This window comes from Perissodus microlepis, chromosome 2 (assembly GCF_051167445.1).
Source record: "Perissodus microlepis isolate ML-2025 ecotype Zambia chromosome 2, ASM5116744v1, whole genome shotgun sequence".
Lineage (NCBI taxonomy): Eukaryota > Metazoa > Chordata > Actinopteri > Cichliformes > Cichlidae > Perissodus > Perissodus microlepis.
In genome coordinates, this window is record NC_140462.1 from 29,090,556 (window position 1) to 29,113,036 (window position 22,481).

Genomic DNA, 22,481 nt, shown 5'->3' on the forward strand with positions numbered 1-22,481 from the left:
TTTTTTCTGTCTGTATCTATGAGAATTTTCTGCTAGGACTGTAAAAAGCTTAGGATTTTTTAATGCTGTTGATAAAACAATGAGTTTTAATCCACTGGGATCTTGAAAAGATGAACTGAAGTCAATCACTCCATCCCAATTCATTCTTATTTATCCTTTCTTTAATAAGGATGGTTTCTTGGATTTAAGATGTTTTGTCCTACTTAAACGGCAATAAAAACTATACTGCACATCACCATCCATGTAAAGGAGACAAGCAAGGAATGGTGGAACTGGCCTTTTCAAACCCGTCTTTATTCCTACTCTTTATGTACTTTTGATGTTGCAGTTTGAACATCAAGATAAAGAAGTCATTACCTGCCGCTCAGCTGAATCCTGTCGGCTAGCTTAGAAAGCTGATCCGGTAACCGTCTCTGCTTGATGACGCCCTCAGGTGTGACAGACACCTCGCACAGCGAATAAGCCTCCGGTGCAGCAGTCAGGGCGAACTCCCTGATAGCCTGGGCCACCACTTCTTTAGCGGTTGTGTCCTTCCCAATCATAATATACCGAGACTGCTGGTCCGCCTTGAAGACTCGCAACACCTGGTCTGACATATCTGGGAGAGACAAACAATGGTATGTTACCATCATTCTCCTGAAATCTGAACAGCTTGAATCCGATTAAGAAACAGTGATTGATTAACTGATTGACTGTCAAGCTTTATCAAGAGCTTATCACCAATCCCACGCCCGCAAAAGCCACACCAGCATCTTGCAGATCAGATAAATCTCCATGAAAACATATGAGCCCAGAGGAAATATAAAATTGCACTGCTGTTTTACTGAATTAGCTTTTTCTACTATGACTCCAGATTAAGCGACTGCACTCTAACAGATTAATGTCTATAAGTCTGACATAAAGGTTGAAAGCACTGCCAAAGATATGATTTTTCCAGGAGAAGCAGGGTCACAAGGAGAGACGATACTTACTCATTATCAATGGGACTGAAAGGATATAAACAACATAATGGACAGAAGTTAATATAAAGACCATATTACTGTATTTTTCTTGTTTATTTTGTGCTATGCGTGAGCAGTGGAGGAACAACTGTTTAGGTAGCTATTTTATTATGTTTAGTCATCTGACGCTATTTGAGTGAGCGGTTCTTTGTTTGTTCCCCACAAATGACATAATGGCAGAGTATTTTTGAACATTCTAAATGTGTTGATGCCACAAACTTCCCGAGCTCCATGTAGGGGTTAAATACACACCAGGCTGGTTGTTGAAGTCGAGGATGCGGTGGTGTGACTGCAGGAGGTCTGGGTTTGACGACGAGAGGTTTCCGCTGACTGGCAGAGCTGGTGGGATCTGTTTGGACTGCTTCATTCCCACTATGCTGTCATCCTGTGATTGGCCCACGCAAACGTCGCTATGGAAACGAGAGGGCGAGCAGAGGGGAGTCTGTTATAGATAGCAGTTCTGTCAACAACAGGCAGAGGGCGATATTTGTGTTTGGAAGAGAAGGAGGATGGAAACACATTTGGCTGTGCAGTCCATATGATGTATTCCATGTTAATTATCCTGGAGTTTCACAGCAGTGAAAGCAAAGGTTATATATGGCTCAGCTAAAAGACGTTTTCAATGGTGCCCTGTGGGAAATGGACACCTGCTCTCATTAGGAACTAAATTTATATGAACAAATACCTTTTCTTTCCCCTGCAGTGTTTACTCCCAGTTTATATGCGGCATTTCAAAGTAATTCTGATTCAGCCTTGCATTTGATTGGCAGACTGATAAAAATGCAGGTGCACGTTGCATAACCGTTCAGAGCAACATGTCAAAGTGTCAGGAAAAATCAGAAACGATGTTTCTGCATCTAATCAGCTCCAATCAGGAGGCTTTGATTTCCTATTGATATTAAAATCACAGAGTTCAGAGTCTACTGAATATAAATGCTGCACAGAGTCCTAAATATTTATTTCTCACTGAAATCTGGACATGCAAAGCTGCTTTTATTGGTAATTAAGTCGTGACAGTTAAAAGTAATGAGGTCTTCTTACTTGTATGGTTTAGGGGGCAGGATGCTGGTGAGCGTCTTATCAAAGATTTTCTTCAGCTTGTTGCGTCCTCCCACTGTGTTGGTCTTTGCTTTCTTGCTGACCTTTTCCAGACTCATCACCTGCTCCACATCCACCGCCAGGTCGGGGATCGAGTAGCGACTGGCCTTCTTAATGTCCCCAATCTTTGGAAGGTGGGGTGCCCCATTCTTTCGATCATGTTCCTCCTCACAATCCAAATCATGGTCGTGTTCTGGCCTTGTTAGCAGCTCTTTAAACACTAGACAGGTGTGTAATGTAAAAGAAAAAAAAAGTCATTAAAGACACTGTAGTATTCCTACATCTACTCTCAGATCTTAGCCTTTTTATTAGTTTATTCACATGCTTTTTGTTCAATAATAAGCTTTAACATTTGGACAAGTCAACAAAAAAAGTGATTGCTGTTGACAAAACTATAACTCTCTCTCTAATCATCATAGGATCACCAGTGATTTGGTGGATGTTGACAAGTTATCATAACTTATAATAAGCTTTACCTAAAAGGTTTGTCTTCACAGTTATGGACAAATGGGTGTTGTTCTTCAGAATCTCATTGGCTTTGCTGAGCTGGACATTCTCAAAATTCTGTCCATTGACCTCCAAGATCTGCAGGAAAGACAGAGAAAGCCATCAGCACAATTTTAAGCAACTTACTGTACTAAAGGGTTATACACTTTATCGAGAACAGACTGAGGAAAAACAATAGAGCTGATGATGTCAATAGCGTCCTGTTTTTCTAACCCATAAAGAAACACAAAAATTATGTTGTGGCTCCAAAACTGGGACCTTGACATTTTGCAATCTTTTGTTAACAACAAGAAGAGCAAAAATAATGAATTGAACACACTGCCAGCTCCTTGTTAGAAAAAGAATCATGTCTAAATTAGCACCTTATGCATAATTATTAAAAATCCAACCTGGTGTGTTTGATGATCATATCTGGCCCATGGATTTAAAACAAGAACATAATTTGACCACAAAGTGCCTTTTAAATTCTGACAGAACTCCAGCACAGGAAGTACTAAAACTCATCTGTTATCACCACATCAGGCCAATCTGCAGGTCGCGTTATATCACTGCAAATATTAATCTCTGAACTATGCAGTTTAACTAGATAATAAAGAGGCCCTAAACTCCCAAGCTCATGCATGTTCTACAGGATATAAATATCATCAACATATGGTTTTGACATTAATAGGACCCTTCCTTTTCATTTCCAAATAGCCCTGTCTTTGTCTTCATAACCTGACCATTGTACAGGTGCCGGATATTTGCATTTAAATGCGATCATCTAACTGAGCTGCCACTTCCTCTTTGGCAGAAGAGGAAGTCACCTTTAACCGTAATGGACATACAGGCCATCATCTGCTCTTGTGAGGCCAGTAAATGCTTACTTTTTCAAAGTCAAACTACTCTTTTAGGATCAGGAGTGATTAGCGAGTTCACTACTGAGAAGATGATAAAAACCAATAAGATTAATACTAAAGCTCTGAAAGAGCAGGTACTGAGTGAATGATGACATTAACTACAGCTGTATAAAAAGTATGAAGAATATATGAGAGGGAGAATGTTTCCTTATGGATGTCAGTTTCTCTGCTTCCTTTTGAGGAAACAGCTGCAGGGGATGTTTGGAGTCAAGAGGGCTTAACTCACATCCAGACGCTCTCAAGATGGTTTCAAGGATTAGGGGACTTTGCTTAAAGCCCTAAGGACTGCAGAGTGTGAAAATAGTTGAGCAGTCAAGTTGTGAGGAAAAAAAGCCAACACAGGGTGCCCACAGCTACTGGCAAGTTCAATTTGAGACTTTCAAAAGAGGCCTTTTAATGCTAGTTAGAGCAGAATGTAAAACCAATTTCACAACAAAAATTTACTTCAACAGGAAAATTGAAGTGTTAGTCTGCACAGCTGTAGCCTACAGAGAAAAAGTGTTCTGCAACTAAATGAGCTTTGAATAAAAACGGCACTACCAGGAAATTTTCTGCTCAAAATTTAAAGTGTATGATGTTGGTGACGTTAGAAGAGGGAGAGAACCAACTCACTTGATCTCCACGCTTAAGGCCAGCTTCTGCTGCTTTGCTTCCAGGCTCCACAGCATCGATGAAGATGCGGAAACCTTTCTCCTGACCTCCGAGAAGGCTGAATGCCAGGGGAGAGTCCCTGGACGGCTTGGTTAGTGTCACCAGCCGTGGCTTGGCTTTAGCAGCACATGCTATGTTTAACAGTCTTAGGTGCCCACACATTTTCTTAAAGAAACACAATGAGGAAAATGAATTAGAAATCTGAATTAAACATTTTTTCCACATTTCTTTATATTTTACACTTACTTCTTTTTCCAGATTGTTTTCGAACTCTTCCAGAAAGCGAGTCATGGCAGGGTCACCTTCAAAGTCATTGAAGTGATTGTTTACCCACAGCAAGACTACCCGTGTAACCTGGAGAGATCACATGATCGACATGCACACACTCAGTCATGTCCAAAGATTTCATGAGTGTAGAACTGTTTATACTCTAAACCTACTGATAACTAATTAAATACAAGTTCAAAAGTCAAGTATGTCTGAAGATTTTATGTATGTGAATCCAACATGTCTGAAGAACATTCAAGTCTTTCAGAATTCTGTGAAACAAGATAAATTCACACCACGTCTGTGAGTAAATGGACAAAGTCTGGCTGCCTAAAGTGTAACTGAACAGATATACCAGAGTCCTGCTGATCATACCTTGTCCCTGAGACTTGGGTCATGGAACCACTCCAGGAGCTTCTTGCCCACGACCATGGGGCTTGAGAGGAAGGTCCTGTAGGTCAACAGGAAGTCCTCGATGTATGTAGGGTCCACCACTGAGTGCTCCTCTACGAGGTGCATGGTGAGACGCTCCGGTGTGCCCTGATGTTTAACAGAAAGACATTACAAGTGAGTGGCAGATCCTTAAGATGACTGCAACTTGTCAGTGACAGAGACACACTTGAAATGCTAGCCTGCTTTACTCTATATGGAACCATGTACTAGATGGAACTCCTGCTTTATTAAAAAGCCTTAAAACTAGCATCAAGTACATACGGCTCACTGTGTTTACTGAGGTCATAAATCAAGTGTGAAATAGGGCCATCTTCTAATGGACTTCTTTTTTTGAGATTATGGGGTTTAAAGAAGCGTAGATTAATTGATTTTTAATGGTTACCTTGATGACAATGTGCCCTTTCCTGGTGCCGGTGCGGTCGAGTTCACGGTGTTCCTTCACCATAACAATTTCTCCTTCCTCCTCAACCTTCTGCATGTTCTTCTCCACCTGGTTGAGGATGCAGCAGTAGTCCTGCTGGGCTATACACACAAACTGGACACAACAGAGAAACTCAAATTAGTGGGTGACTGAAAGAAACTTGTAAATTTACATTAATTATATATGCTTAATAGTATTCAAACGCAATAACTGGAAGATAAAGTGTTAAAGTAATATAACCTATAGCATCTGATGGCATAGCAACCAAATGAATACATAAAAATAAGATACTCACTAATTAATGGGAACAATTTTTTACACCCCAGCCACCGACTTTAGCTCAGAGTTAGAAGAAAACCTTATGATCTTCCTCTTTTCATGAGCTGGCCTATTTTCTTTCATAATAGCTGCTCCACACGTTTAAAAGGATGCTATTGCCTGTAGCAACTTTAGGTGTCACGAGTGCAAACACTTTCAGCACAAGTGGGTCACAGTGGGATTTAAAAACTGAACATGGCAGGGTTTGTACCCATGTTTTTCACATGGAAATGATGCAGAAGAAACTGACCTGTAAACCCAGGCAATACATTTGACCAACACCTAGAGCAGGAGTACTTAAAGTGAGGCTCTTACCTGGCAGTCGTCTACTTTGGTCTTCATGACACCTTTCATGTATTCTTTCTCCATGGTTGGTGACACCCCAAAACTATTTCCCATGCACAGGATTTCTGTCCGGCTGTCAGGGTACGTCACCTCCACCGAACCGTTCAGGATCACCGACCATGAGTCCAGCTGGAGCCATAAAACACAATCACAGAGGTCAGACCAAAAATAAATAAAGAAAAAAAGAAAGAAAGAAAACAGAAAACTAATACACTAACAGCTTCACACATCAGATTAACTTCAGTATAGTAACATTCCCAACAGCTGGTGTCCTTTAATGAGTCAAAGTTATTTATCAAAAAGAACCATATGTAGCGACTACAAGGGGACTGTTGCACTAACAGATGGTTTCTTATTTTCCTCAGAGGAATACAGCAAAAGCAAGAGGCTGTTGGTGCTGCCCAGGAAAAAAACAAGACTTAAGTAAGAAAAAAGGAGTTTCAAAGTATTATTAGTAGGGGCACATTTATTTGAAAGGTTTAATAACAATAATAATAAGAGTATTTTCAGGATTTTCTGAAAAGCTGCCATTGTGGTTTCCTTAACCCTGACAGCAACAATGCACTCAATGAACCTTAAATTATTTATGACTGGACATTTACTAATGTGGCTAGGCCTTAAAGGCATCCTATTGTATGGATGTATTACAGCGAAAAAAGCAAACTGCCACTGAAACAGCGTCCTGAACAGAGAGATGAAATAACTGAGGCCTGCTTTGGGCGCCTAAAGGATCCTAGAAAGACCCGCCGATAAGCAATGCCCACTATTCAAGTTTAATAGAGCAGAAAAAAATATCAAATGGACGAAGAAAGATTCATTGGTGTGAAGAGGTGAGACTAAGGTTCAGTACCCACACACACGCACGCACGCACACATATATGAATTAAATTTAACAATCACAAGACAGGATTTACGTGTGCATGAGTATGCACCAACACACACCTCTTCTCCATCATTGAGAACGATGGTGCCGGCGCGTTCGACCACAGCGAAAACCATGACAGCGCAGAGTTCCCTCCTCACTGACATGGTCATGTTGGCAAATGCTGGCAGTTGATGCATGAACTCCAGTAATTGCTCTGCGAGAGGAACAAAGGAGAGACAGCAGAGGAGTTTAGGAAAGGCATCAAAGAGACACTTGGAGAGAAAGAGGGCGGGCAGCGTAGCGTGCACCTGGCAGGTCTGCACTGCACTGCCTCAATCCAGCATCAAAATGGATCATCACCACAATTATATCAAGCCAACGGAGAAATCATTATGTGGACAAGACAAAGCCAAATATCAATTCTATTGATAAAAACTTTAAGGCAAGCCAGGAAAACTGCTGACAATTCACTCAATGACCTCTGTGCGGCTTAAGGGAGTTATTGGAGACAATGAACCAGAAGTGAAATCATAGTGGGTGTGCTGTCAGGGAGGATCAGGCTTACAGCCAACTGTCCTCACACATCTCCATCCAGCCATGAACAGAGATGTACATCCTTCACAGTGTGCTTTTAACAGATCTTAATGTGAATATTTTATTGTTAGCATAAAGTAATCAATAAAATTTGTCTTCTAATATTCAATGTTTTCAACCTTTACATTTGCTTTAATTAACTTAAATAGTTTTGTGGTTCTTACAATATAACCTGGCAGAAACCCCCCCACATCTATACGCATAAAAAAAAAACAGGTTCCAAATGTCATATGATGGCTAACATGACTGGCATTATGAAACAACAGATGAAAGAGGATGTAATATAGAATCATGTGGGAGAAAACCAAAAACAAAACATTTTCCCATGACTCCATGCAGGCCTGTGAAAAACTAAGCACACCCCATGAGTCAGTAGCTTGTAGAACTGCTTTCAGCAGCAGTAACTTGAAGTCATCCTTTTCTGCATGACTACCAGTCTCTCAAGACATCGTGGAGGAATTTTGGCCCACTCTTCTTTACACCATTTCTTTAGTTCATCGAGGTTTGTTGGCTTCTGTTTATGCACAGCTCCTGTAGCCTAACCTAAGATGTGCTGCCATGCTTTTGTTGCAACGAGAGGTTTTCCCCTCGCAACAAACAAACCAAACTTGTTAAGTCTTTTTGTATTTTTACGATCACAAACTTTAGTTTTCTTATGTTAACTGTGGCCTGTATAGTCTGAGATGCAGTGCTTGGGATTCATTTATAATTCTTCAAAGTTTCACTTAGCACATTCTGACCTTCGGGTGAATTTGCAGAGACGTTCATTCCTTGGAAAATTGTGTTGACACACACCTGAGTCCTCCAGACCACCAAACGACCTAAATTTCTGCTTTTGCTCACACTTGCTGATGATCAGTCAATCAAGTGCCTCTGATTAGCAGCACCTGGCTGCTAATTACAGCCCCGCCTTTTTTTCCTGGACTCTATACAGACCTTTGAAAATTTTTCTCACTACTGTAGACCAAAAAACTGTAAATTTCATGATGACGATTGAAAAACAATGAATTCTGAATTTGGTGCAAATGTATAGTTTCTCATTATTGAATATGTGATTGGATGCAAGTGCTAGATGCCCATGCTAGGTTTAATACAAGGTGCAGGACTTTCTGCAGCACACCTACACTGATGCTCACAGAAAGAAAACACACCTCTATACGCCATCTACCAACCAGCAGCAGTGTGGTGTACTGGTTGACCTGGGCTTGGCATGGCAACAGCGTTGTGTGAGAAGCTGCGGAAGCACTAAAAGTTTAATGCGCAGGGAGAGGTGAGGCGAGAGGATGTGCCAGCGTGACCTAGAAAAGCCTGCTGGCAAGGGGAGGGGGTACAGCAGGGAGATACGTGAAGTGGGGGAGGGGTTGGCACTTGTTCTTACTCTCTCGCAGTCCACCAATGTATCATCCTCCCCAAGTCCACATCTGCAGCTAAGCTGAGTGTGCACACTTTTTTTTTTTTTTTAAACAATGCCTATCATTTTCATTTGAGAAGAATCGTAGCCTTAAGAGTTATGATACTGCAAGCCTGATGAGGCTTTGAGAATTACTCGAAAGCCTCGATCATGAGAGAAGCACAGACTTGAGATAAATGTAAATTTATGGCGACGATTTAAATAAGAAAGCAGGGAGTGCCTTTTTATACAGCATAAATTAATCTAAAATTGGGACAATGGGGCTTCTGTTTAAATAGGTAGTTTTCCACACCATTCTCTAAAGATGTCTTCAAATATAGAACTCTCAGGCATGCACAAGAATAGGCAGGATATTTTTTCACAATAAACACTGCATGGTTGAATATTTACACTAGTGCTATTGATCAGAATAGTCATGAAGATCCAAGTAAATTCTATCCCTAGTTGGGTGCTCACCTATGTCATCGTCGGTCCTGTCCATGGGGTCCTTCTCCAGACAGTCCCGCACAATGTCTCGACTCATGAGGGGGTCGGACGCTCGCTCGATGTCCTCTTCATCGTCGTCCTCCTCAGAGTCCACAGCGGTCTCTGGCAGGCCACTCAGGTCCATGTCACCTGGTTCGTTTTCTGTGGCCTAGAAAGAAACAACAGGTAAGCCATGAGTCAATGATAAACACGAGCAGGGACTCTGCGGCTCGGTGCAACATCAGCAATCCCGCCACCACATGGCCAAACGTGTTCATCTATCCAGCGCCTTGTTCGAGTTCGAGAGTCTACTAGCGAGACACTGAAGGACCAACCTCCATGCTCGTTACAGGGAAAGCTTTGAATTATCAGATAAAAGCTTGAAAAATAAATCCCCACCCATGTCAGCTGTCCAAACTGGGACAGAGTAAACATATTGTAAACAGCCAGTGAAATATTTTTTCATTTTAAGCAGCACATTCAACACACACATTGCAAGTCATTTTACAGTAAGGAGAAAAAAAATCAGCTGTGACACAAAAAACCAATTCCTTTGTGCACATTTGACCCATTTCTTGAAACTGATAAGAGGTAATCAGTACAGTAGGAGAAAGACAGGCGTCAACACTGCATACAAAACAGTCTGCTATGCATAGTAACAAGCTAATTAACTCTCAACTTTCCTCCCCTCTTTTCTCCCCCACAGCAAACGCCACAGCCTGCCTCGCAGCCAGATCCTGTTCTTTGAAAGCACAAGATGAAATATGTGCGAAGCCGTGAAAATGAACTAAGATGAGAAGCAAGCGTAATGCAATTACTTGTGCCTGAGCGATACCAGCGGAGTTCATCTGCTATCATCAAAGAAAGTATTTCTATAAATGACAGAGGGGCCAGATTGCCTGGTTCACACTCACACAACATGAAAACCATTTAAAGAGCAAGTCAAAGCAGTCACAAAAAAGGCAACACAACATCGGCTCTGCTACCTCCCAACAGTGAACCCTCTTACCCAAATACGGTTCTCAATCTCAAACCTCTTAACAGAAAGAGAAGAATAGGTTGCCTTTGCAAACTGTCCGCAAAATCCCAGAGATAGACGCATCTTCATCTCCCAGACTGTCAGTCTGCTTCTAATTTTTTAATGCTCAGTCTCCCTGTGCTTGGTCTCTCTCACAAACCCTATGTCATTTCTCCTCAAACGCCATGTGCAAAGGGCTCTTTAATGATTCAGTGTCTGAATGGCCGTTTGGGCATCACTGGTCCACACCCTCGTGGGTGGAGCCTGCAAACACGATGAAAGTGAAGAGTCACAGATTAGGTATGGAGCGGAACACAGTACAGAGGAAAACTTCTTGCATAAAACTACAGAGGATCATGTGACCAGTCTACTTTAAAAACACTAGACTGGTTCACAACACTTAACAACCCACATAATACAGCATTAGAAAGTCAAGGTTATATACAACAATCAGTTCATAGCCAGCTGTCAAACATGTGTGTATGCTTTCATATTGCATTTAAATACAGAGGGCCCGGCTGCCTTTGTGCTCATGCACGGCCCTTTTTTCATGCCATGCATGTATCAGAAATCCATAGATGTGCAGAAAGCATTAAGAATCAGTGGGCAAGTCAGGTGTTGTTAATATTTCATTAGGGCTATTCTTGAATCAATGCTTTCAAAGTCCTTCTGAAGGACCAATTTCATGATTTATTCAGATACAAACAGTGCGCCATGTTGGCAGTGACGTGGGAATTACGTGGCGATAGCAGTGGAATAGCCTGGTGGTTCGACTATTCAGTGCTCCATCCAGAATCTAGACTCCAGTATGCTCAGCAAAAATGTGTACAGTAAAAATAATGTTTAACACAAGCATATTTCACCAACATCAACTTCACATGATCTCAAGTGCAAATTATGAAGTATCCTCTGATCCATTTATTCAACACCAGCCCCAGTGAGCACTGCAAACATTCCTCGTTTCTGATGTTCTGCACATTTAAAAAATTTTTTATTCTGAAACATGCAGGGTGTAACTTTATCTAATAATAAAAAAGCAATGTTGCATAAACCAACAGTCTTAGGAATCATGCTGTGCACTCATGGTTAGAATTTCAGTGTTTTCTGTCCACATTAAAGGCATGTCTGCATGGTGTTCATTTTCTAAAAGTTTGTGATAAAAATGAGGAGAATCTTGTAGACTGGATAGCAAAAAAAAGCCCAACAACTGCTTTATATAACAATTTCCACTTAAGCCAGGAAATGATTAGGAGAAGATAGAGAGCATAGAGTGCTCAAGAACTTCAACAGAAGCAGACAAAAAGAAAAATCCAAAAGCTTCAAAAGAGCTTCCAAACCACAGCTTCCCAAATCACAATCTGATGGAGCCTCCATAGAATGTGTCTGTTCAAGCCTGATTGACAGACATCCCAGAAATTCAGAAGTGAGTAATCTCATGATTATCCTCTTGATTGACTGATTGATTAAACCTTCTGCCTGTAAAGTGCCAGAAAATACAAGTTTCTTAAGCCAAAAGAGACAGGTTTAAATAGCCTGATGTGTCCAACTAACAGTCCAAATATAACAGTGAAATACAGAATAGAGCCAAACTTTGACTCTAAGGTATCTGAAGCATTTTGATTGTTGAAACGGTTAAAACAGAGGAAGCACGTATGAAGCATATAAGAGGTTCGTCATCGAAGCTAAGGAATTTAAATACAGTATTCTGAGCCAAAGTTACAAACAGTTAAACCAAACATTATAGAGGCTGAATAAAAAAAACAAAACAAGAGAAAACAGAACAGTGTCTGTGATTCAGTGAGAGGAGAAAGAGACGGAGAGGAAAAAAAAAAAAAAAAATCAAGAGGCCGCCACAGAGCTGCTAGCAGATGGTGCTAAGACCAGGATCACAGACTGGGGACAGTAGAGCCTGTTCAACCTGCCCCAGCCAGCCACAGCATGGTCAAAACATATACACATCCACACACACACACACAGAGCTCCACAGTAACACACCCCTCATATGCAATTAGACGGTTTGTATTCAGCATACTGAATGAGTGCCCTGATGCACACCAACCACAGTCAGTCGAAGGTCTGAATATACCAAACAGCACAGCCACAATCCTGCTTACAAACATAACACACATTTACAGACACACAGCAGGTGACAGAATTAGGAGCCAATGGGGTGGGTGTGCTATGCTAAGCGGATTAGTTGCAGAGTTTGGGGCACGTCCACAATCAGTTGAGTGCACATATTTGAATTGGGTTTTAAGGGTTCAAATGTTTAACTTTGATTATGTTTTCATAACTACCCAGCAGAATTGAAAAGGCTTGGTGAGGGTGGGTGGATGGGGGTTGGATTGCAAGGAAACCAATCACTTTTGGTGCAGATCTTGATAACGTTATTTATAAACTGCTAAATTAAGCATTGGCCTTGGCTGAGGGAGCCCATCCTTCATCAAGTTATACATATCTCAACACCACAAAACAAATTATGTGAGGGCTACACGTGCTAATATTTTAGCACAAAAATGCTTATCAAGTGCCCTCATTACACGAGACTGTATATCACAGCTTTGTGGGAGTCCTGTACTTCTGCTCTGAGGTGACAAAAGGCAGAGCTGGAGTCAGGATGTAGGCTGGACCACCTGCTTGCAGCCAGCAGCCTGTCTGCTCATCCCCTGCTGCGTAGCAAAAGTCTCCCATTAGTGTCTTATAACATGTCTGGCAAAAAATGCTTTAAATTCTTCCAAAGAAAATTAGTCCTCCTTAATGAGACTAATGCACATTCCCAGAGGTATAGTCATCATTTCACAAAAAGCATATGTTTTTTCCAACATTTTTTCCATACAGACTTGGTCTCAGATGAGGTCAAAGTTTGTTCTATATCACAGATTTTATATATATATATATATATATATATATATATATATATATACACACACACACACCCCAAATCATGCAAATCAATGTTTTTTCTCATTATTTCCAATTCATCACAAGGTTATGTCGAAACAAACCAGCTCAACGAGTATTTGTTAATTGAAACTGCAGGAAAACACCCGATAAGTCTGCCTCGTCTAATGAGGTGAACAGAAAACTAGTCAGGTTAATATAAACACTGCAAAGGAGAGGAAACAAACTCAGTCGCGATCAGAGGGGAACAGCTACACTTTTAATGCTTAGCAGTTGATGCATTATACATTTGGTTTATTATTACCACACAGACTGAATATAAAAGATGGACCTTGCCACTGTGATGAAGTCTCAAAGTGAAAATTTTGATCATTGCTATTTATGTTCACATCAGTGACTGAGAAACCAGACACAATAAAACGACATGTTTCTATGGTAGTGGTTTGCCAATCACATGTATGTCCAGCTTGATTTATTGTTTACTTTAGATGTAAAGTAATCCACAAAATGAACATGATACTGTATTAAATATGATTTGAAACTGGAGACTGAGAATTTTTTCTGATTAACAAAATGCTAACCTAAGCCATAAATAAAGTGAAAAGTAGACTTTCATAGACTTCTATATAATCAGATTTCTCTTTGCAACAGTCATCATCCCCAGCTGATCTTTGTAAAGAAGGCAAATATTAAACTTGTCCACTTTTGAGACATGGAAATTTCATCCATCTTATTTATTAAGTCTACGTGGCTGCAGTCAGGTAAGCTAACTGGCTGTAGCTTCATATTTATGGCATGCTCATGAGTGGCAGTGCTCTTATCTAACTTTTGTCAGTAATTCGAAAAAGGCCCTAGCTAGACTGATAAATGTTTTAGCATCTTTATGATTTCCTCTTGCTCAGCTATGGCTGCATTAACTAGTTAAACTACCATGCACCTGCTTAGCTATCCAAGGGAGTCCAAGCTGGGGATCCAGCACCAGGGATGGGAGGACTTACCTGGTAAATGTCTGACAGGCTGCTGCTTCCAGAGTCGCTGGTGATACTACATCCTGAGTGGCTTGAGGAGACGTGGGTCACCTGTGGGTGTAAGCCGTCGGCCAGGTGAAGTCTGCTGAAGTCTGCGGGGAGCTGCACATACACACACAACATACACACAGATGGTCAGTATCAGCCAGCCCAGCAACCGCTATTGGTCATTCACACCAACACTCGTGCTGACTGCCAAACATTGGATGCAGACTTCGCAGCATGTGTGTCTAAAAATAGGCTGTTTAGTTTTTATTCTATTTCTTCATTTTTTAATTATGTTTCCCCACTTCATTTGATAATAAGCAAAGACAGACTTTCTGCTGTAAAACAATAACGTATCCACTTTAATTTTAATTGGAGGCAGTCTGAAAAACATTCAATTTGTTCCCATTAATGAATAATAAGGGGTTTATCATCTTCTTCGTAGCAAAGCAGTTATTTCACAAGAAAAATATTAATCAGAGCTTAAACAAGAGCTCAGCTTTGCTTTAATAATACATTTTGTGTAAAGGAAAGGCAGAGCCAAAAAGATTTTAATTAAATAACCCAACATTTACAGAATGTGTCAAAAATATTTAGTTTTAAAGTTTGTCTCATTTTCAAAATCCTTTGGTTTACTTTAGAAGAATACTACACCTATTAGACAAACGCATGTAAGAAAATAGGTTACAAAACTGAAAGGGAGTAGAAACTCTGGATTAAATGATAAGATAATCATTGTTTTGAATACAGCAAAGGAGCTCCTTTCCTGAGACCAGCAAAAAACAAACAAGCCCTGCATACATCAAGAAAACACCCTCATTAAGGTACTACGAACTTGAGTAAACTAAATGAATACTGGGCAGTAATGGGGGAAACCCCTCTGAGTAATTCATACGGTATAAAGTGCTAGAAAGCCCAGCCGTAATTAGCCACATTGTAAATGAGCCAACCCGCTTCTCCATGGAAATGACCCCAAAATGCAAAATACATCCGAAATCCTCCCACTGCTCAAGTTTTAGGAGGAAGATGAATTAAAAATAAGAAGCCGTTTGAACTGCTACAACTCAGAGGTTTATTTGAAGTCCGCAGATGCTGTATGGTTTCTGTATGTGTGGCGTTAGAGTGGAGACAGTCAACAGCAAACACAGCAGCACAAATTTCCATAATTGGTAATGATTTAAGGCCTAAAATTATCAATTTAATGTCCTGGGACTTTGGAATCTTGATCCATTTATTGAAAGTTTTTCTGCAAGTTTCTGTAATTCTATAGATAAAATAATTCAGGTATTAGCTCAGAAAATTATTATTACACTGACATAATTAGTGTTCAACTGCTGTCCTATGCATTTAAAATCCAACCTGATGGATGAGTTGTTAAAATGTATGATATACTCATTGATTATAGACCACCTGAAGCCCATAGAACATAGCTAACATTTGTGGCTTGACATCTGTCAAATCTGACTAGAATGTCAGAGTGGTGAATTATGGATTTAATCAAACAGGATAAACTGGTTCATGGTGTCTCTAGACTTGACTATTTGATGGCTAAATGTTTTATTTACCAATATACATCGGATACTCTGCAGGGAGACTGTTAGCTCTGGGGCATGCTTCAACTCCACTTCATGCTGTGGCAGAGCATTAATATTAGATTTTTAAACTGAAAAGTCAAAGTGGGCCGATTTAACTAGTCTGCTCCACTCAGGAAATCAGCCAAATCTAAACATCTTGAGATTGGGTTTGGAGTTTTAAATTTTGATAGTAAACAAGATTTTTTATTTTTTATGTTCAGTGATTTTTTTCCCCCAAATGTTTCCTCACTTGACAGTAAAAACGTGTTTACTCAGCTTTGATAAATGGTGATGAATTAGGGTGAGACTTTGAAATTTTAAAGAAAAACAACAACAACTGACGTAGAGGTGACCAGCAACATTTTCAGCTCTTCATTTCTAAGCTATGAAAGGTTAACTCATCTCTGAAATTCAGAAGTCTGGGTATCAACATCATCCACCAATTTGGGATGCAAATAACATCTCTGCCTCAGATTATTTTGGAAATCAGCCTTGAAGTCCCACTTGGATGACAAATGGAATAGATTGGATAGAAATGCATCTCGGGATCTTCATTTGCAAGTAAATAGGTCTGAGCCATCATCTGCTCTTGAATGTACTCAATGAAAACATCCATCGTCACAGCTCCTGAAGTGCTCATCTGCATTACGGCTTAATGAAAGAGTTTTTGAGAATGGAAGTGTTTTGCTGCCAGAATGATCGTTGTGTGATAGATAGAAGAAACTAGTTTTGACTAAAAGACTTCTTAACATTCATGAGGCAGAGTCACAATAAAACTGAAGGGCTTGAATATGTTGGAGCACTGAACTGATTTGGAAGTTATTTGGAGACCTTTGTGAGTGAAAAATTTTAACCTGAGACATATCAATTCACAAAGCGCCTTCATGTGTCAGTGACAAGAGACCAAGAGCCAGACAGTGCTGCTCCTGTGGCACCGAGGTGTGATGTGATTACACTGTGTCAAAGATTGCCATCACGATTAATTATCTGGCTGGCTGCACCAACCAAAATGGTCGACCGGAGGGCCTAGTCGCTCTCTATCCCGCCTCGGGCTGCTTTTTTTCACTCCCTCGTCTGGTTGACTTCACCCTGAGTGCCTCCAGCTGACTTCCACAATATTACTGAACAAATATTATCTGATGAATCTCTTTTGTCTGTTTGTATCTGTAATGATAAAGCCTCATCACATTTCCTTTTGATGACTTTTATGGCGTAATACGTCACTCGTTGCAATACAAATTTCAGACATAAGGTTATATTGGAGCTCTAGCAATTTATATTTAAGCTTAGACATTTTTCGCTAGAGTGATGTAGCCTTGAGGCCTGCCATCAACGTCACTTTTATCCCAAAGGAAATTTGTACTCTGGGATTACAGCGAAGCTGGAAGCGAGGAAAGCTTGGCCTCAAATACACACCAGTGAGGTACATTGTTGCTCTTACATGCTCCATTATCATTAACAAAGCAGCACTGCATTTTATTTTGAGTTGATTTCCGGGAGTACTGAAATGCAGACAACTCTGCACCTGAAAACAGTCCCTGAAATATGAACAAGTTTAGGTTTTTTTTAAGGAAAAAAAAGGCTTTAAAATGTCTAAAGACAATTTGCAGGAAAAAAAAAAAACTTAGGGCTGAGCACCACAGACAAACGAGAAACTAGTGGGATGGGCTCTGATGCATTCTGGGTTTTGTTACAGTAACGGAAACACAGAAAAATCAAAAACCCTATTCTTTACAAATACAGATTATTAAAAGATAACAAAAAATCTGCATCTAAAACACCACACAAAAACATACTTTGATAACAAGTAAACAATTCAGTTCTGGAAATATTTTTAACATACAGTTAGGGAGAGTGCACAGAGGTTAAGTGAATATTGTCATTTCTGCGAGTACAAACAAAAATGACCATGTAAGATTTGTCGATATGATTATCCCAACTGGTTTCCACAACCAGGCAAAAAAGTCCCCCCTCCTCCTCCAAAAATAAATAATAACAGAATTAAAAATAAATAAATAAATGATTAAATAATAATAATACACTTTAAAAAAGGGGAATACCACACGCCCCTCCCCCTGGAAAGACCCAGAGATAAAGGGAGGACCAGAAAGCAGGATAAAGGGAAAGGATAATAAACACTTAATCCTTTCTCTACACTCATTTAGGTCAGCCGTCTGTCAGTCAATAACCCAGGGTCCATGCAGCCCATAAGCATGCGATCCATCGACTTATTTGGCCCAATGGCATCCACGAGACTGGGCCAAGATGGATGACAGAGCAACAATAATGACTCTGACTCATTAAGTATTTTCAATTAGCAGCATGATGATACGGTATTGTACATACCAGTTGTTAACCCCAACGGATATGCACAATCCATAGTAAAACATTGTTTATTAAATTGGTGTATATTGGTGACAATAAACATCTCCCACAGTGTGAATGTGTTTCTATTCTCCTACCTTAGTGTATATAGGGCTTTCTGTGCTCCACATTCACTGTTCTCTGGCAAACAAATGAAGTGAACTCTGCAGAAGCGCGAGCCGAAAATACGTACAATCAGCTGTCACAGGAGGATTAAGCGTCGCTCTAATGCTCAAGCCACAACACTGAACTCTGCCTACATGTGAGCAGATGTGGTGCTCCTTAAATTACACTGCAGACCTAATGACCTAGATTGCTGGGTGGAAACCCTGGCTGGCTCTCAATCTCTTTACTGCCTTTATATGCTGGGAGTGAATCACTGCTGCTACACTAGACTTCCATTCTAGAGGGTCACCAGTCTGCCACAATGGAAAATGCAGATTTTAACTTCCACTGAAAACAAATTTCAGTGGTTGGGTTTAAATTTTGGACAAAAAACAAACAAACAAACCAAAAAAAAAAAACAAAAAAAACAGGGATTTTTTTATGATTCATTTCTGATTTTCTGCTGGTGAAATAGCTTGAAGCTGTGCTGCTCCTTTATACATTTCACATGGGATTTAAAACTTTCTCTTCTTGTTACAAAATGGAAAAATAGACAACCTGGATGCCTAAGAGGCAACAGGCACATCCCAGAGTTTTCCCTGACCATAGTGGCAGCTTCTCGCTTTCCTGAGCCTCGCGGATCAAGAGATTAAAATCTTTTGGGCAGGGTGTCCGATTAAACGGGTTTGATATGCTCTGTGCTTTCCCTTCCCCAGATACAGCTCCACCAGTCAGTAACACACAAGTCAGCAGTTAGATAGGGAGAAAATATTACCTACAATGAGGCAATCCACTATATTGTCATTGGAATAATTTTTTTTACCAAATGTCAAACACTGTGAAAAGTTTTTTCTGCCGAAGTGCAATATTACACTTCTAAAAAAAAGAAATTAAAAAAAATAAAATGTTTTTTTCTTTACGAAAAGTAAAAAACAAAAAAAAGACCAAGCTTTTTTTTTTATTGACATTCAAGATGAATAAAGGCACAACGTATTATCTGACAAAACGTTTGGATATTGCTCTTCAATCCGTGGAAATCTATTTTTTCTCTCAAATTTTGTGAATGAGAAATGCTGTTCTTCCATCACCAAAAGATCCAGTCATAAAGCCTCTTCAAAGCGCAAGAATTCAACATGAACTATTAGTTAGCATGTAACTTGTTGCAATAAAGATAAATGAAACCATACGTTTTCATGGGAAAGATAAGCAATGGTGATGATAGTGTGATTGCTGTAATAAGATCTAGTGGCTTTTATTGACTCTACCCATGGTGGGTTTCCTGCTGGGATAAGGGACTATTTACACAAGCCTTCATTTGTATGCTAAGAACATAAGAAAACAAAAGTCAAATGAAGGGGGTAAGACGGTAAGAAGAGATAAGGGCAAGTTTGATACCTAAGCTAAAGATCTTTACAGAGCTTGTGAAAAGGAATACAATTAAATTAACAACAATTAGTCTGAAAATTGGAAGAAAAAGAGTAAGATACAGATGATGAAGATGATTGCGATTACTGCAGTCTACTTTCTGTAATTTTCCATTCTTGCCCTTTTGTTAACTTACTTAATTGTCTGTATAATTTGTCTAACTTTTCGGTTAGACAAGTAAGTGCGATGCGCTCCAGACTCTAAACATGTTTTGGCACTTGAAATTCTTCTATCCTGCCAGCAACAACGCTTTAATTAGAATTATGTGCTACTTGACAGCTGTTTGGCCCCTTCCTCATTAACAGTGATTACAGCAATCCTATAATAAATGATTTAAGATCATAAGTGTGTAAAGCACTCTTTTTCTGCTCTGTGGTGTTTACTAGATTTCTGGGAAATTAGTCAATTTATTCTCTCAAAATTAATTTATATGCAATGACTGAAGTGACAATGAACATGTTTATTTGGAGAGATTTAAAAAAAAAAAAAAAAAAAAAGAAGAGTATAGGCCTAAATATATGTGCCAATCATTAAAATATGGAAAAGTGCTAAAAGGCAAGGCAGCCATAAGGTGCTATACTGTGTATGCATTGTAATGGCTTATATCCTATTAAAATGACAGTGTAGCTATAGGTAAGGCTTCAAAATGACATAAGCTTTAAAGATCTGCAGATGGATAGTTGCAATAGGGGGAAAAAAAGAATTTGTTTAATATGCCACATTTTGGGGGGGGGGGGAATCGATCTTGTATAAACAACTTCATATGAGTATTGTTAGGGCCTTGGTCACCTACAGGGGTCCCTGAGGGAAGCAGCATAAACTGAGAGGGAAGAAGATGAGCCATCTCATCTATGGTGACATGTCCATGTCTATTATAGGAATATTAAGGTGATTTTTCGTTAAGCATCTGTGCTCTGCAAAGCAGGAAACGTCCATCAGTGTGATTTACGGCCCTGTCTCTGTATGTGTGTGAATGGATGTGTGCGGTCGCGATGTGTGAGTGATGCCAGCGGTGCTGACAGTCGATCTATCTGCTCAGGCCTCCAGTGTCTGCTGGAGCTGCCGGCTGCTTCCAGCACCACGGACAGCGCCACCAGCAAGAAGCCGGTGGTACAAACTAGAAGCAACTTTAGCGAGGTAATAAGGAAGGGAGGGAAAGAGGGGGGGGGGGGATTAAAAACACCCAACATCCTTTCTGTGTGTTCTCGGGCTGAATTAACCATTTTATGCTTTAAAATAACTCATCGTGCATCAGTCTCTGTAATGCGACCCGGCTGTAACAGCTCCTGGAGCCTAAAAGGTGGGCTAACTGAATTTAGGGGAGCTCTCTGAACACATGACATCATCTCCCAGAAAAGGCAAAAAAAATACACCCGGGATTCAGGATTCACTGCTTGCATCTCCGATGCAAATAATACCTGGCAAAGCTAATTTCACTTTAGCGACTTACGATTATTCTTCACGTTCACTGCGCCGTTAAACGTGATGAGAAAGATGTGTCGGTCATTAAAAGACAGACACAGGCTACATCTGCAACGATGTGTTCGTGTTTGACCACAGGAAAATAAGGGCTACTGTTCAAGGGCCTTCGTGGGTGCAAGGTGGCACTGAACCATTACTGACCTCGCTCTGATTTTTTATTTTTAGAATATTTTATTCTAATGTCCTGGCAGATCGATAATGTAAGATTCACGCAGTTGTGCGCGTGTCTGCGCGCGTCAGTGACAGCAAGCACATGGCGGCCGTTTCTAGTACAACACACTGACACACATCGGAGGCTCGACGGGGCAATAATCAGCTTGTGATTCGGGTTTCTGATGCGTCCTTGGTCTGCCCTGCGTTCATTCATCTTGTGCAGGCTCGATAGAAATCTGATGCACATCCATTATACGGCCGGTAATCATATCTACGGGGTCATAAATGAGGGCGAGAGACAGAAAAAAAGATGGAGAAAAAAAACGCTGCAAGTCGATAGGCTACTTACCGGGGTTTTATCTTGCTGGCTCGGGACTCCATTGCTGTCTGATGCTGCTAATGGTTTCATAATGAAAAAATGTTCACCGGGCTAAAATCTAACATCCCGGACCTGCTCTATGCTACAGCATAGACCCTCATTTTCATCCAAAGCGACCTGCCCTTTCCCCTCCCTCAGCTGCGCCGTCTCCCTGGAAGGAGGCGGCGGCGGCTTGTCAGTTTTGGGAGTATCCGCTGTTCCTTGGCCTGATTTGACACTCCAAATCGACACCACCTTCTGCGTTTATTCCAGCCACCCTGCTTCTTCCAACAGAAATATCTTAAAATCACCGAAAAGGAGGAGGAGGACAGAGGGGGAAAAATCCTTTTATCCAAGCGAAGAAAAACAGCCAGCGTCTTCTCTCCGCGCACTTGACAATCACATCTCCAACCGGAGAGCAGTGGCGCGCGATAAGAAAGCAGAAACAGGGGAAAAAGCTGAGAAAAATGGCTGACAACACTTTCACTCACGTTTGCTCCCTCCGCCTTCCTTCCCTCTCTATCTCCTTCTCCCTCCCTCTCGCGAAAGTAAAGCGACACACGCGAAAACACACACGCACGCCTTTATGCACCATTAGATTATTTGAAGACCGAGACGCCTGCAGCCTCCGCCGAGGTACTGTACGTTAAACCCAGCGGTTTGTTTGTAACGGGAGCAGGGGGATGTGTGTCAGTGGTGGTGGAGGAGGGGGAGGGAGGTGGTGGTGGTGGAGGAAGAAGAGGAAGGGGGGTGGGGGGATAAGGACCTCCTCCCTGCCTGAGAGTGATGCTGT

General features: G+C 40.7%; 1 protein-coding gene across 11 annotated transcripts in view; it reads right to left on the bottom strand.

Annotated features, from left to right (window-relative positions):
• Positions 1 to 22,481, bottom strand: part of rapgef2b (Rap guanine nucleotide exchange factor 2b) — a 109,911-nt gene that overhangs the window by 11,848 nt on the left and 75,582 nt on the right. For 8 of the 11 annotated variants that reach the window (XM_084954543.1, XM_084954532.1, XM_084954561.1 and 5 more), the window contains 12 exons: positions 14,213 to 14,344; positions 9,287 to 9,464; positions 6,903 to 7,039; positions 5,931 to 6,089; positions 5,259 to 5,411; positions 4,799 to 4,963; positions 4,403 to 4,510; positions 4,118 to 4,321; positions 2,576 to 2,684; positions 2,043 to 2,319; positions 1,254 to 1,411; positions 358 to 598 (listed from right to left, as the gene is read on the bottom strand). In XM_084954543.1, the coding sequence (XP_084810669.1) occupies positions 358 to 598; positions 1,254 to 1,411; positions 2,043 to 2,319; positions 2,576 to 2,684; positions 4,118 to 4,321; positions 4,403 to 4,510; positions 4,799 to 4,963; positions 5,259 to 5,411; positions 5,931 to 6,089; positions 6,903 to 7,039; positions 9,287 to 9,464; positions 14,213 to 14,344 (2,021 nt within the window). Of the gene's footprint in view, positions 1 to 357; positions 599 to 1,253; positions 1,412 to 2,042; positions 2,320 to 2,575; positions 2,685 to 4,117; positions 4,322 to 4,402; positions 4,511 to 4,798; positions 4,964 to 5,258; positions 5,412 to 5,930; positions 6,090 to 6,902; positions 7,040 to 9,286; positions 9,465 to 14,212; positions 14,345 to 21,679; positions 22,390 to 22,481 lie in introns of those variants that run through there. The other 3 variants (XM_084954578.1, XM_084954584.1, XM_084954569.1) reach the window with 3 other exon arrangements.